The sequence below is a fragment of the Marmota flaviventris genome, chromosome 7 (genome assembly GCF_047511675.1).
Source record: "Marmota flaviventris isolate mMarFla1 chromosome 7, mMarFla1.hap1, whole genome shotgun sequence".
Lineage (NCBI taxonomy): Eukaryota > Metazoa > Chordata > Mammalia > Rodentia > Sciuridae > Marmota > Marmota flaviventris.
Window position 1 is genome coordinate 142,973,473 of NC_092504.1, and position 15,249 is coordinate 142,988,721.

The 15,249-nt window shown below is 48.0% G+C and overlaps 1 protein-coding gene across 3 annotated transcripts in view; it reads left to right on the plus strand.

Moving 5' to 3' along the window:
• Nucleotides 1–15,249, plus strand: part of Trpc3 (transient receptor potential cation channel subfamily C member 3) — a 55,999-nt gene that overhangs the window by 19,676 nt on the left and 21,074 nt on the right. For 2 of the 3 annotated variants that reach the window (XM_027955851.2, XM_027955849.2), the window contains exons 3-5: nt 4,652–4,837; nt 5,277–5,387; nt 14,074–14,238. In XM_027955851.2, coding sequence (XP_027811652.1) covers nt 4,652–4,837; nt 5,277–5,387; nt 14,074–14,238 — 462 coding nt within the window. The remainder of the gene's footprint in view (nt 1–4,651; nt 4,838–5,276; nt 5,388–14,073; nt 14,239–15,249) is intronic. The other variant, XM_027955850.2, reaches the window with a different exon arrangement.

The following is a 15,249-nucleotide window of genomic DNA, read 5'->3' on the forward strand; positions in this document are numbered from 1 at the left end:
GGGCCAGTGTCCCCAAATCTCCAGTTCCTTTTCTCCTTGCATGGCAAGTGGGTGTAGCCTGACCCCCTCTGAGCCTGGGAGGACTGTCCTCCCTGCAGTCAGAGCCTCCCAAGACTGCCAGCCTCCCTGCCCTGACCAAGGCGCGGTTCCTCCCCTGCGCCCCGTCCTGGCTGTGCCCTTCTCATCTCTCTCCTGCTGCCCCTGTGCCCTCCCATCCTGGGCGCCTGGCATCTGTCAGGGCTTTGGAGAGAAAGAGAAGCTGGTGCTTTCCCAGCCTGACCCAGACTCTCTGAGCTCTGAAAGGGCAGTGCGAGCAAAGCTCTTCTCTGAGGAAAGCAGGTAACCTAATTTGCCCTGTTCTGCCGTGTTCGCAATACTCTCTCCGCAGGGACTTTGAGTACCAGCCTTGGAATGGAAAAATAGATATCGCGTTCCCTGGTGAAATCGTGGTGATTTTCCCCTTCTCAGACACCTATGCCTATTCGTCTTATTAATGGTCTGTAATAGCTCATGTCTCACCTCTCAAATTGCCTTCCTGTAGGTGCTTTGGAGGAGATTCTCAGCCACTGTGCAGTTTCCAAAGTTCCTTGAGGGCCACAGTCCGCAGGGTGTCAAAAACACATGAAGGTCATTACCTGCAGAGGTCGCGCATTCTAGGACATAGATTTAGATAGATCAACAGAGGACAGCCCAGTGACAGGTTATTAAAGAAGTATTTTAGATGTGCAAATGCTGTCTGAAGCTATTCTGAGGAACAGAATATTGGACAGGAGGGACTCTGGGTCTAATTGCCACATGTCAGTGACAAGGAAGTCAGCCATCTATTAACAGTGAGAAAGCAAATTGAAATTTCCTAACTCTGACTGAGCGGGTGATGTACTTTTTAAATAAAAGACAAAACAAAATGACAATAGCTACAAAACAAAGCCACCAGCCTTCCCTGTGCCTCAGTTTGCCTCTCCTTAAAGCAGAAAGGCAGTTTCGATTTACATCACAATAAGGAGAAAGAAAATAAATATGATCCACACGCAGGGTGATGTTTGAGAGCAGGAGGATACTCTAGGAGTCATCTGCTTCCACAGACCCCTCATTTACAAATGAGGAAATCAAGGCTAAGTCCCAGGTCCCATTTGCTAAGCCTCGATTTGAGTGTCTTAGATCCCTGTTCTAGGAATTATAGCTAGAACAATAGACCTGATGATACTGAAGCACCTCTAGTACTTAATGTGTACCAAGCATTTAATCCTTACAGTACTTGTAGAAGGTAGGATTATTCTCATCAGAGAGGGTAAGTAAATCCCACCAGATTACACAGCAGGTCAGTGGTAGAAGCAGGGTTTGAGTCCAGGAGTCTGACTTCAGGTTCTAAGGGAAGCCAAGCTCAATCACTACACCTCCTCCCTCTTTTGCTGTTAGAGAAAGGACCCTGGAGAACCAAGCCTGCTTAGAGTTGAATTTAGTTTTCCTCTTCAGGACAGAAAGGGATTGGAATGGAGATTAGACCATTTAAATTGAAAGAAGTACAGCTGAGTGTTGATGAAGACTGAGCTCTGCAGTCACTGCTTTGGCTTGAGCAGGTCCTGGGGGTTTGCAGCGCCTGCCCTGTACTGTGCCGTGAGTCCCTCTGCCAACTGGAGGGCCATGGAAATGGAAAAGCAGCACTGTGAAGACCATTAGGCAAAACTTAAGAGAGGAGTGTCTTAGAAATGGTAACCAATCATGATCCGAGCTGCGAAGCCACTGGGCAGGACCTCAGAGTGGAATGAGCAGTCAGCCTAGGCTTCACACGGATGCCCTTCCGGGAACTGACGGCAGGTGCTGAGTTTAGATAGAGCTGTCTGCCTTCCTGAGGGCTCCCAGTAGCTCTTAGAAATGGTGCCCCACGATGGCAGTGAAGGAGATTCCCATTAGCTGGTCCTGGTGGTGCACGCCTGTAGCCCTGGGTATTCGAGAGTCTGACAAATGGGTTGCTTGCGCCCAGGAGTCAAGAATTTCAGGTCAATCTGGGCAATGCAAGGAGACCTCAGGTCAAACAGACAAAAAGAGAGAGAAGAAGGGGAGGACAAAGGAAGGAAGGAAGGAAGGAAGGGTGGACCATCGTCTCCAGCTATGATTGTTTTCTGCACTTTGTTATGAAAACAAAACATTGTCCTTGCAACTTACATAATTACTAACTTTTTGTTTCTTGACTGACCTTTCGGTGAATGTGAAAAAAATTTACACAGCTTTTCTTAAAACTGGACACTTTTCAGATTATGATTTTAAAGGTAATGAGTCAGCATTTAGGTATCACTGCAAAAGCCAAGTGCTGAGCTTTCTTCCAAGCCGGGAAGCAGCCTCTTTTATTTCTGATCGGTGGAGAAATGGCCATCCTATGTTTTACAAATCTTACAGAACGGTCTGAACTGAAGAGTAACACGAGAAAATTTCATCTAAAAAGACTGTATTCAAAAGGGAGCTTTCTATGGAAACGGGCATGGATTTAATACTTCTGTGTGCTGTAATAGAATATTTCATTAGTCTTCAGGAATGGAGGGCAGATGGATGTTTAACTGACCCTCTGCTTAGAAACCAGAGACTGGACATTTTATTAATTTTATCAGTTGCATAGTACCAATTTGAATGGAAACCAAAGATCGAAGTTTTATTCATTGTATCTGTTCCCTTATGAGAGGAAAAGGATTAACTGTGACTGTTCCGTATCTAATCTCTGATATCTGAAATGGAAACTGTGTTAGTTGGGGCAGCCTTTGAACAAATCCTCTTTCCTCTACTTCTTTATTTTAGTTGGTGCAGTTTTGCCCATAAGATCAAGTTAAATATTTAAAGGAAGAGAATTGGAATTCTTTGTGTCTTCTTGCAAAGAATGATTTCTGGAAGCCCGGGAATTCTACGGTGCTAAGTATTGCTTGGTTATACAGACACAAGGAGTCTCAGAATGTGTTGAAATGAGGAATTCTATTTCCCTCAAGTGTACCAAATTAAATTATTATCTGGATGGCTTCCGTAAGGGGCTAGAATTTTAGTTCACAGAGGTAGAGCTGAGGTTTCTGAAGGTGAGGCACTTTCCCAAGAGATGGTCTTTGGCACCTTGACCGGAACCCAAGGCTAGAAATAGAGCTGCCTTCAGGAGGCAGCAGGGACTGCTGTGGGCACCACTAAATATGCAAATGAAATTAAAAACTCACAGATTATTTTTAGCAAGGTGTTAGTTCCAGTGGCCTGGAAATTTTTCTCGCAGGTATTGACTTTCTGTAACCCTTGAGATTTCAATTATGTATAATCAGGCATTTCTCTCCTAGTTCTACTGGGAGTGATAATGTGCCTTGCAGACAAACCAGGAAGAAAACCCTCCTCATACGGGTGGGAACCCATTCGCTCCTTCATGTTTATCAGAAAACATTCTCAAGCATGAGCTTGGGTCAGAACCACTCACAGGTTGCTGGGCCCTCCTCCATTTCTGCATCAGGACACCTGGTCTGAGAACTGTGCTTTGAGAAGCAACCTCTCCTACAAGGCAAGAGATGGCGACCTGGACGGGGTCCTTCCACATGTAGTCCATCTTCCATGTCCAATTGCCAGTCAATAGATATAGTGTTGTTTGGGCTTTAGAATAACTATTGTGTGTATAAAACAGATATAACTCTTTGATCCTTTGGTCTTTCAGCATTGCCAATTAGCCAGCATCACTTAGTAAGAACCAGTGAATTATGAGCACATCACTTTTTTTAAAGCAAATGTAAATTTTTTTATTTTTTGTAGTGATGGTGAATCAAACCCAGGGCCTCACACATCCTAGGAAGTGCTCTGCTACACTGAGCTACATCGCCAGCTAGAATTTTTAATCAACAAATAATAATTTTATATATTTATGGAGTACCATGTGAAATTTTGATGTATGTGTGCAACGTGGAATGATCACATGAGCAGTTAACATATTCATCACCTCCCTTATCATTGTTTATGGTGTGATACTTGAAGTTTACTCTCAGAAATTTTGTTTTTTTGGGGGGTGGGTATTAGGGATGAAACTCAGGGGCACTCAACCACTGAGCCACAACCCCAACCCTATTTTGTATTTTATTTAGAGACAGGGTCTCACTGAGTTGCTTAGTGCCTCATCATTGCTTAGGCTGGCTTTGAACTTGGAATTCTCCTTCTCAGCCTCCTGAGCCCCTGGATCACAGGTGTGCACCACTGCACCTGGCTACTCTCAGCAATTTTGAAATATTACATATCACAATAGTTACATTGTGGTAACTGTAACCACTGTGCTATGCAATAGATTTTGAAAATCCATTCCTCCTGTCTAACTGAAACTTTGAACCCTTTGTTCACCATCTCTCCATTCCCTCCGCACCCCAGTTAACCATTATCTGTTCTTCACTTCCAGGGGTTGGGGGGTTTAGATTCTACATGTAAGTGAGATCGCATGCCTACTGTTTTCGGAACTGTCCCACGTCATTGGGCAGGTCATAGAGGGGAACCTAGCTAAGGGGTAGAGGAGGCAACTCCAGCCCTCTCTATCTCAGCAAGACCTCCTGTCTGGGGAAGGGACACCTTTGCTAATCCACACACACCTAAACGCTTCCCGCTGGGTAAAGGGAAATCTGTTGTTTTAAGCAGGACTATAAGAACCTCTTGTTTTTAGAACGACTACAGGAAGCTCTCCATGCAGTGCAAAGATTTTGTGGTGGGCGTGCTGGACCTCTGCCGGGACTCGGAGGAGGTGGAGGCCATTCTGAACGGAGACCTGGAGTCTGCGGAGCCCCCGGAGGTGCACAGGCACAGAGCGCTGAGCCGCGTCAAGCTCGCCATCAAGTATGAAGTCAAAAAGGTGAGTGGACGCTTCACCATGGATTGAAGGAATTCCTGTTACTTCGTGAAAGACATTGAGTAGAGAATCCAGGTAGAGCTGCAAGATGAACGTCTAGGTTTGAATCCTTTCCACTTATTACCCATTATGGGTCCTTGGATAATGAATAAATCTATAAGTTTCAGATTCCTCATATAAAAGGAGGACATTCCCCGTTATGTGTCTCAGGTTTTGGTGGGATTTAAACGGATGAAGATATGCAAAACATTCTGGCAACTGTTGCAATTTCAACGCAATTAATACCAGTATCTGTAGCTTGTAGACATGTAAGTATAATCACTGTGCTATGCAATGGATTTCAAAAATCCAGTCCTCCTGTCTAACTGAAGCTTTGAACCCTTTAATCACCATCTCTTCATTCCCTCTGCACCCTAGTTAACCACTTGTTCTTCGCTTCCAGGAGTTGGGGGGTTTAGATTCCCCGTATAAGAGAGATCGCATGCCTACTCTTTTCAGAGCTGTCCCATGTCGTTCGTACTATTACACTGACAACAGGCTGGGGGACTCACATGTAAGGTACTATTACATTTTTTTCTCATCCTAATCTTTGCAGCAAGACTATGTTATTATTTATTCTACTATAAAATAGCTAAGATAGATGATGAGGTTTCTCTGGTACTGGAAAACTGAAGGTCACTGGCTTAAATGACATGTCCAAGGTCCAGAGCTATGGAGTTGGTCATATAAGTATGAGAAATTGAAAGTATGATTATTTTTATTCTGATTATTGCAGAAAAACTGTTAGGTATATTTATAAAACTGTTAGGTATATATATTTCATTTATTTCTAAAACTGTTAGGGATATATATTAAATAAATAGATAATTAGATAATAAAGTATTAGATAATTCATGAAAATAGTAGTTGCAGTATTTTTCACTATAATAAAATCATATTTATCCAGAATCCGACAGTTTATCCATGTTGTAGCTGAGGGGGTTTCTTGGTTTCTTTGTTCTGTTTTTGTTTTTTGCTGTGTGTGCTTTAAATGGAGCTGACAGGTCATGAAGACGTTAGCTATTATTAGAACAGACATAGATCTGGATTCGTGATCAGGTCAATGACCAGCACGGCTTCTGTCCTTTCTGCAGAGTGTCATGGGGCTTAGGAGGACAGGCATCGGAGCCACCCTGCAGGACTCAAGGCCTGATGTTGCCATGGGTTCCCCGAGTGGCCAGTGGCAAGTCGCCTGGCCATCTAGGCTCCATCTGCTGGTCAGGAAAGTGGGGACCATAACAGTGGCTAACATTCGGGTGTTTGATGGTTGGTTACAGCAGATACAGGGGGCTACACGGTGTTTGCTCAATAAGCATTAACTAATAACATTTCTCCATTATGAAAATTCCTGCTCAAAGTGAATGACCTTTAGGCAAGATCAGTCACTAAAGACATGTTTCGGGTCCCTTGTGCTGGTTCCAGTCCTTGGTATCAGACGTAGCCAATTTTAGCAGGAAACCATGGAGTAAGGGGTGTTAGGAAGCTCACAGAACCAGAAGGAAAGGTGGAACTAAGCTGGGCTTCTAGAAACTTCACTGGAACTGACCTGGACAGGGAGTTCCTGTGGCCCCAACAGAACAATTCTGCGGCTGAGTAGACAGCGGGCTCCTGCACCGTGGAAAGGACGCTGTGAGTCCCTCAGCCTGTTGTCAAAGGGCCCTTCCAAGTCATACCAGCCAGGAGCTCTTGGCAGCAGGTGAGGACAGGGCAGTCTCCCTGCACCCTCGTGGACACACACAGGTGTGCACACACATGCACAACACGACCACAGTGCGGAGAGCTTTGCATGTGGTGCTACGTAGATTCTGTTCAGACATTAATGACAAATCTCCCTTTCCTTAACAAGACAGTCAGATGTGAAGGTTCTCAGCAAAGATCAGAGCAAAATAACTTTTCATGGAAATTATTAGTTGCAAGGTAATTAAGTTGGCTTGACCGCCCTCCTCTCGGCGCATCCTTGCTAGTTGAGGTTTCACTATGTTGGGGGAAAAGATAATTTCAACAAGATTGATAGTAAGCTGTTTTTAGAAAGTTGTCTGGACACGTCTTCAGGGAGCTTGCAATATGTGGTCCTTCCGTTTGGCACCTGAGAGAAGAGAATTGATTCTGCTTGTCTCTGTTTTTTTATCATTGCTGTGGAATGTCGTGTTGGCAGAGATAGCTCATCTGCAGACGCACACCTGTTAACCAAGCTGTCTTGCAGAGTGATTGTCCTTCTGCATGTTAATTTTAAGCAAATTGGTGCATAGGTCACAATGCGTGAGGTGTCATTAATAATAAATTTGCTATCAGTCAACCACCAGGAAACAAACAAACAAACAAACAAAAAGTATTTAGAACTGAAAGGCGACTTAGCACTTCATAAGCATTTCTGTTCTGTTTGTTTTATGCCGTAAGGAATATTGAAGCCTTTGGTTTGGAATCTTCACTCAATAACAGTATATAAGAACTTCATTCTAGCTAGGCATGGTGACACACCTATAATCCCAGCTGTCCTGGAGGCTGAGGCAGGAGGGTCGTAAGGCCAACCTCAGCAACTTACTGAGACCCCCCTCTCGAAATTAAAAACAGAACACCTGGAGGTGTAGATCCTGGGTGCAGTCACCGTCCTGGGGGGCTCTGTCCTGGAATCCCAACACCGCCCCAGCTCTCCCTTTCCTCTGCTGTCTCGGAGGCTGGCTGCACTGCCCGCTCCCATCTCCACCCCAGCCAGGAGGAAGAGCATCACCCCTTCCACTCTGCCACTTCCCTCACCACCACCTCCTTACTAGTCCCCAAGCAAAGCGACCTCTAGATGATAAGGACACGTCTGCCCACTGAGGCTCAGAGCTGGTCCACGGGGCTCCCAAGTGACATCATGCCTTATGGCCCCCTGTCCTCAGTAGCCTCGTGACTTCATGCTCATTCAGCCGATATTCCACCGTGGACACTGGCTCTATGCCGTGGAGGCCGACGACTTAGGACTTCTTTCCTCTGCCACCTGCCCAAGGGCTGCTCCCTGCTTTACTCCAGAAGCAGGCCATGAGCCTGGACCAGCGCCGAGCCCCCAGAGCCCAGGTCCTGCCCAGGTCCACCCATGCGCTCCATCAGGCCTCACAGAGCATCCACAGGCGATCAGCAGAATGAAAACGCAGAAGGCCGGAACAGGAAATATGCCACTGTGCTTTTGACGTTTGTATGGGAAAGAAGTTTCCCACATGAAGGCAAAAGAAGTCTCAAAGCAGAACCAAATGATACTGCACCCCAGAAAGATCACAGACAGAACAGTGAAGGACCGGGGCTGAGGTGGAGGCTCCAAAGTGTGTGCTCGCCTAGCGCGTGCCAGCCCTGGTTTCCGGCCTCAGCACCACGTATCAATGACTAAATTAAATAAAGGTATGGGTCCAACTACAACTAAAAATTAATTTCTTTTTAAAAAAAAGCAAGGGACAAACTGGGAAAAGATTTTTCTGGATTGTCACTTACAGAGGATTGATGTTCTTAATATCCAGAGGGCTCAGAGAAATGTGTATGGAAACGTCCAGGGCTGGGGGACAGTGAGCAAGGGCTCCACACGTGACCCCAGGAGAGGAAAACTCAAGTTTCAGTGTTTGCTAACATGCAGACCCTGTGCTCCCCTCCCCCGTTATCAAAGAGTCAAAGCCACAGCTCAGGGGAAATGGGCAAGCCCGTTCACCTCTTCCTATCAGGGAGTAGATTTTGATGCTTACTGATCCTAGAACTATTTCTGTGGGATGTCCAAAGCAAACCATGAGGCCAGAAGGATGATAAACATTGCTATTTACATAGATGGGCACACTATTCCACTAAGAGCATGGAATCCAGTAAAAATGAAATTGTGTTTCTGAAAATTAACTTTTGGACAAAAGCATTAACTTTGTCCAATTAGAATAATGGACTCTGCCCCTAAAAAGGCTTTTGAGTTCCAATCCTGGCTGAACCTCGGTCCTGCTCTGCGAGTGAGCCTCAACCCCTGCCCTCCACAGGTGTGATAAGTGCCACCTGGGAAGTGTCCCAGGAGCCGGCTGTTGTGGCCGATGGCCCTGGATCGTGCAGACCACTTAATCTGTGGACCTGCGATCCTGAGAGGAAGCGTCCCCTGGTCCCTCTCCCTGGTTCCTCTCCCTGCATAATGGGCTCAGTTTCATTGGCTGAGATTCGTCTAAGGAAGGGACGTGAAGCCATGCAGGCCTGACAGCCCCGCAGCCACCGACTCTGTGCCCTCGGCCAGGCCCAGGGGCTGCCCCGCACCTCTCCTCCCCCTGGGCTCAGGCACCCGGACCACAGCAGGCCCTCAGCCCGGCCCACAGTCTGGGAAACCTGTACAGTTTAGAAGCTTTACGTTTACATTTCACAACTCAATGAACTGTAAAAAGAAGTTGTCCAGTTTTCACTCACAAGAATATTTTCTTTTAAGCTGTATGAATTGGGGCTCTATCCGTGTCATTAAAAACAAAAACAGAGTGTTCCTACCACGTTTTTACACAGCAATTTGATATGTGAATATCGTGAAATCTGATTTGATGAAAAGACGGTGTAAAATGAAAATGTTTAAGTGTAAACCTATTTAATTGTTCTGTCTAGCTTGTCCTGATTGGTGGTTCAGTTTACAACCTACTAGTCATTTGGCAGGAAAAAAAAATGTTTGTCCTAGAGTGCTGTGGTTGCTTTGCTCCACCAGAAGATCGACGTTTGCTTGGGTCAAGCATTCTTCCTTCAAATCAGAAAACCTCAAATAAGGGTATTATGTTTGTAATGACTTCAATTTGCTGGTCCACTGAAGTTGGGAAACAACATACAAATTCTATCCAGCTAGCTGTGGTGTGGAACACAGGGACATTTTTTAGAAAGTAAAATAGTTTTAAGAGATAAAGGTCAGTGCCCTATTTTGAAGTCATTGGAAAGTGAAAAACTCATCTCCTAGAGGGATTAGTTTTGTTGGTTTTTTCCCCTTACATGCTAATACTATATTTGGTTTTATCTTCTGCTTTTGAAATGCCCTTTATATGATTGTAGTAGAATTTTAAATTGTTGAGAAAAATCTATTTGCATGAACTAAAAGGAATACAGATGTCATGGAGGGTGAATTATCACAAATAAAGAGAGGTAGAAGTAGGTGTGTAGGAAACACACCTGCTGGGCTGAGTCTTAAAGTATGACACACAGAGCAGACACTGTGACCTGGGCTGGCATCTAACAGGCTGGGAGATTTGCACTGTGTGTCCAAGTCACAGCAAGTCAGACACTGACCCTCACGTTTGCTGTGTGGTAAGGACAGGTTTCTGTCGGGGGTCTGAGGCCATGCAACCTTTATGCAGATGTGATTCATGCCGTCAAACGCATCTTCAGGTCTGAGGATTAGCAGGCAGGAAGAGGGAGAGCCACACCACAGCTTCAATGTTTCCATCCTCAGGGTTTAAAGCCTCAGAGTATCATAGTCCTGGTGCTGCTGTAACCGAATACTTGAGGTAATTTACGGAAGAGGGATGCATTCCTCAGAGCTCTGGAGATGGGTTAAGTGATCAAGAAAGCATCAGCAGGTTCAGTTCTGGTGAGGACTGCATCCTTCAGACAGGCAGGCACTGGGTCCTAATGCGGCAGAGAGTGAAGACAAGCTCGCTAACCACGGCGCAGGAACTCTCTCTGTGAGGTTTCATCCCCTCAAGGAGGGAGTGGCCCTCGAGGCCTCCTCAACCCTTAGTAGAGGGATTTCTGCTTTTGTTTTAAGAGACAGGGTCTTGTAATGTTGCGTAGCTGGCCTTGCACTCCTGAGCTGAAGGGATCCTCCTGCCTCAGCCTCCCGAGAGCCGAGGTGTGCACCCTACACCTGGTCACCTCTCAAAGCTGTCGCCTCTTAAGAATATCACATTGGCAACATCCAAATTTTGGAGGAGACACATTCAAACCATAGTCAGCAGACAAGCCCCAAGGAAATTTATCCAGAAATCCCAGGGACACGGCCCACGTGTCTCCAGACCTCACGGGTATTCTGTGCCTCACAGAAACCCTCGACTTATTAAAAAAAAAAAAAAGGTGCAAGGTTGTGGGGCTGGGGCTGTAGCTCAGTGGTAGAGTGCTCACCTCGCACGTGTGAGGCACTGGGTTCGATCCTCAGCACCACATAAAAATAAATAAACTTTTAAAAAAAGAAACATGATATCCTTAAAAAAAAAAAAAAAAAGAAGGTGCAAGGTTGGCTTTCCAATTTGGTGACTTATGTGCTCAGCCTGTAGCTTTCCTTCCTGTGCCAGCCTGGCCAGTGTTACCAGGGGTGCCCTTTATTTCTGCCTGTCCAACTTCCCACAAATGCAACCCCCCAAATTCCAAGACACGTGGACCAACATCCAAATTAACACTGTTCCATTTTCAACTCTGACCACGCCTGTCCCTTAGCGACAGCTCGCTGTGTGCCCCACGTGGAGTCCCACCTCTGTGACCACGCCTGTCCCTTAGCGAGAGCTCGCTGCGTTCCCTGAGCAGAGCCAAGCCCTCTGGGCAAGGCGGGTGCCCCCATCTTTATCTTCTTGTGCCAAGTGCCCAGCACAGTGCCTGGCTCTCACAAGGTCTCAGCCATTCTGATGAGTGAATGAATAATGAGATGGACACTGGGAGCTGGACAGAGGGGTGACGAATAAGAAAATGATACAAATATAGGACCAGGGCGGGGGTGGAAATTTGGAGTTCTCATCAAGGATCCTAAGAATCTCATCACATAGACCCAGGAAGTTGTCACCTTGATTATACCCACAGATTTCTTTCTCCTCCTCCTCTTCTCCTCCTCCCCCTCCTCCTCCCCCTCTTCCCCCCTCCTCTCCCCCTCTTCCCCCCTCCTCCTCCCCTCCTCGTCTTCCTTCTTTTTTCTACAGCTGAGGATGGAACCCCAACTCTGTGCACTGTGGACCAGTGTTCCACCACTGAGCTACACCCCAGCCCTTTTTATTTATTGAGACAGGGTCTCACTAAATTGCCAAGTCTTGCCTCCAACTTACAATCCTCCTGCCCCAGCCTCCCTAATAGCTGGAATTACAGGCATGTGCCACCACACCCAGCACTATACCCAGGGATTTTATCATTTTCGAATAATGACTGCAATGTTACATGAAATATTGTTTTCAAAAGGCAGAAACTTTAAAGTGCGACAGAATCTTGGTCTGGAAAGTTCTAATGAGTACTTAGCATCTGGCAAGCACTAGAGTGCATAAGGACCTCGGATTTGTATAACTGAATGAAAGGAATTTATAATTAAATGTGTCTTAGTTTGGGCCACTATAACAAAATACCTTAGCCTGGGTGATTTATAAACAAAAGAAATTTATTTCTCACTGTTCTGGGGGCTGGAAGGGGAGCTCAGGGTGCAGCAGGGTTGGGCTCTGGTGAAGGTGCTTTTCCGGGTTGCAGACTGTGATCTTCTCATTTACCCACATGTGGCAGGAAGGGGACTCTTACAAGGGCACTGATCCTGCCATGAGAGCTCCACCCTCACGGAAAGCAAAATGAAAAAGAAAGAAAAAGAAACAGAGACAGACCCCAGGGGTCAGCCATGCTTAGTTTCTCAGCGGAGGGCAAGTTTTCAAGAGAGAAAATGGCAGCTGGTTACAGTAGGGTCTGAGTTCCGGAGGGTTTAGTGAGACTGAATCACAGCAGAATGTGTGGGTGGGGCAGTCGGGGCACAGTTGTGAAAGTCCAGAGCCTTGTTCTCCTTTTCTCCCTGGGGGTTCACTCACAACCTGATCACTTCCCCCACACACCCTCTCCTGACACCCTCACATCAGGGGTTGGACACAAACACTAAGTCGGTAACATATAAATATACATTGACCATCAAACAAGAAAAGAGCAGCCTCTTGCAAGCCGTTAAACCCTCCAAACACCACTAGGTAGTGGCGTTGCAAGTAATTCAGTTGAGTATTTCAAATATCACATCTGTGACTGCATTCCCTCCGCTCTGTCAACTGGCCCTCGAGTCCTCTTGCACGCGGCACGGTGGCAGCTGCCAGAGCTGTCATGCCTGCATCCCAGAGTGGGCGCATGCAGGCTCCAGCCAGGGGTGGCCATGTGGGGGCATCGTGCCCAGGGGTGTGCTCCTCGTGGACAGCTGCGTGGCTTGAGGAACTGCCTGGGTCTCAGGCACCGTTAGGGTCAGTGGCCAGAGCTTGATGGACGAGGAACCCTTGGCCATTGGGAGCTGCGGCTGCTCTCTGCCTCTCCAAGTTCCCAGAACATTTTGTGGGCGCATCCAAACAGGTTTGTTGTTATTGTTTATTCTGGCTTTCCAGAAGACAGTGAGAATTTTATTTTATCATAGTAAAGGCTCCTTTAAAAAAATCTGTTGGCGCTCATAGTCTGCTTTGGAATGACCTCCAGATTCCCAAGCTTGGGCATTCAAAGGAGGGCGTGTCTAGCACCATGGCAGCTTTGGGGCCTGGGAGCTTTACCTTGGCCTGATATTGTGCTGCCCGGAAGAGGGCAGATCCCTGAGAACCCCGGTGCCTCTAAACGATGCAGGCAGATGGGTGGCGAACTCAAATGGCAGGCTGAAGTCAGTGACGCTGGTTCACTTTTCCTGTAGTCATAAAAGAACTGGATGTTTGTGTTCTTCTCGCCTGCGGTGGAGGAAGGCCCTGCCAGAGGGCAGGTTTCTGAAATAGAGAAATCACGTGGATGCCGGCCCCGAGGCAGTGGGCGTGGCCCCGGCACCACCTGCAGGTTACTGGTGCTTTGCAGGTCTTTGGGTTTTCAGTGACAATACCTACACACTCAGAGGGCACAGCGTCTCTGTGTTTCTCATACATGTGGCATTTTAGGGCTGCTCGAGACATTTAAAAACACCCTCTTTCAGCAGTAGTCGACAATAAGCCAGATACCTTCTGCGTTTCCATTGGCACTGAGTGCCGGGAGCCGGCAGAGGGCAGGTCGCACACTTTCACCAAAGGAGCCAGGCGCCACTCACACTGCACTCAGGAAGCACTGAACGCTGGAGGGTTTCTGCAGAAAGAACTCTGATGAAGGACAGTGTCAGTCCCACCCCGCCTCCACGTTAGCTCTGCTAACAGTTACCAAGTAGCTTCGGGAAATGGAGGGAAGGCAGAGGAGGATTCTGCGGAACCTCCAGGGCCTGGGTCGGGCGCTGTCTGGGCGCACGTGCGGCCCGGCTGAGCGGTGTGCGCGGTGTGGTGACTTCTCTCTCTCCCCTTCCCCAGTTTGTGGCGCACCCCAACTGCCAGCAGCAGCTCCTGACCATCTGGTACGAGAACCTCTCGGGCCTGCGGGAGCAGACGGTGGCTGTCAAGTGCCTGGTGGTGCTGGTTGTGGCCGTGGGCCTCCCGCTGCTCGCCATCGGATACTGGATCGCCCCCTGCAGCCGGGTACTGGCCCTACACCCTCCTGTGTTGGCGCAGAGTGACCCTCTAGATGAGGAGAGAAGGGAGCTTCACGCTCAGGGCTTCCCCTGGATGTTAGTTCCCTCTGGAGCACAGATCTGTGCCGCATCTGCAGGCACAGGGCACGCAGGCTCAGGAGGAGAGAAAGCCCAGCGCATTCAGGCCCACTCTGCTGACAGCTTCATAAGCAGGGCGTTGACCGTGCTGGAACCAGAAGGGACAGCCCCACTGTGAGAACCAAGCAGTAGGTCATCCGGAGCCGGCCGGAGCCCGTGGGAGCCATCTGAGGCTGGGTCCCAAGCCCACTGAGGACGGGCTCTCAGCCTGGGGCCTGAGTCAGCTCCCCTAGCCCTCTGTTCCTCCAGACACATGTGGGGGCTGTGACATCATGTGGTTTTGCTTAGGCCATCTGTCCCCTACCCTTCCTCGCCTCTCGGCCTGCTCATGAAGAGCTCTGCAGTGGGGCCTGAGAGGTCCCTGAAAGGGGCAGGGGCGGGACCCAGCCTGGCGGCGGAGTCCAGGGAGGCTGATAAGGCACTGCTGGAGGGAGGAGCTGCTCCGAGGCCGCTCAGTCCTGTTCCCTCTTCCAGAACCTGGTTTTGTTATAATGGGGGCGGTGTCAGGCAGAACGAGTCACGGCCACTTACAAATGGCCCTGGAAACCCGTGGGCACTCTAGCTAGACTCCTGGGCAGTCCTGCTCTGGGGCACCGTGTGTGTGTGTGTGTGTGTGTGTGTGTGTGTGAGTGTGTGTGTGAGTGATTCCTCATTCCTCTCACCTCACTGCTGGGCTGCCCAGGGCAGCCGAGGGCAGAAAGCTGGTCATTACGGACCTAGTTGGACTAAGTTCTTCTGTTCCATATTGTGGAAAACTACTTCCGGATTCTTCACCTCATAAACACCAAACCCTGATACATGAGGACAGCACCGAGGGACACCACCATCCTCCCACCGGCGTCCCTCTCTGTGGGTGATGAACTGGAGCACTCACATGTCT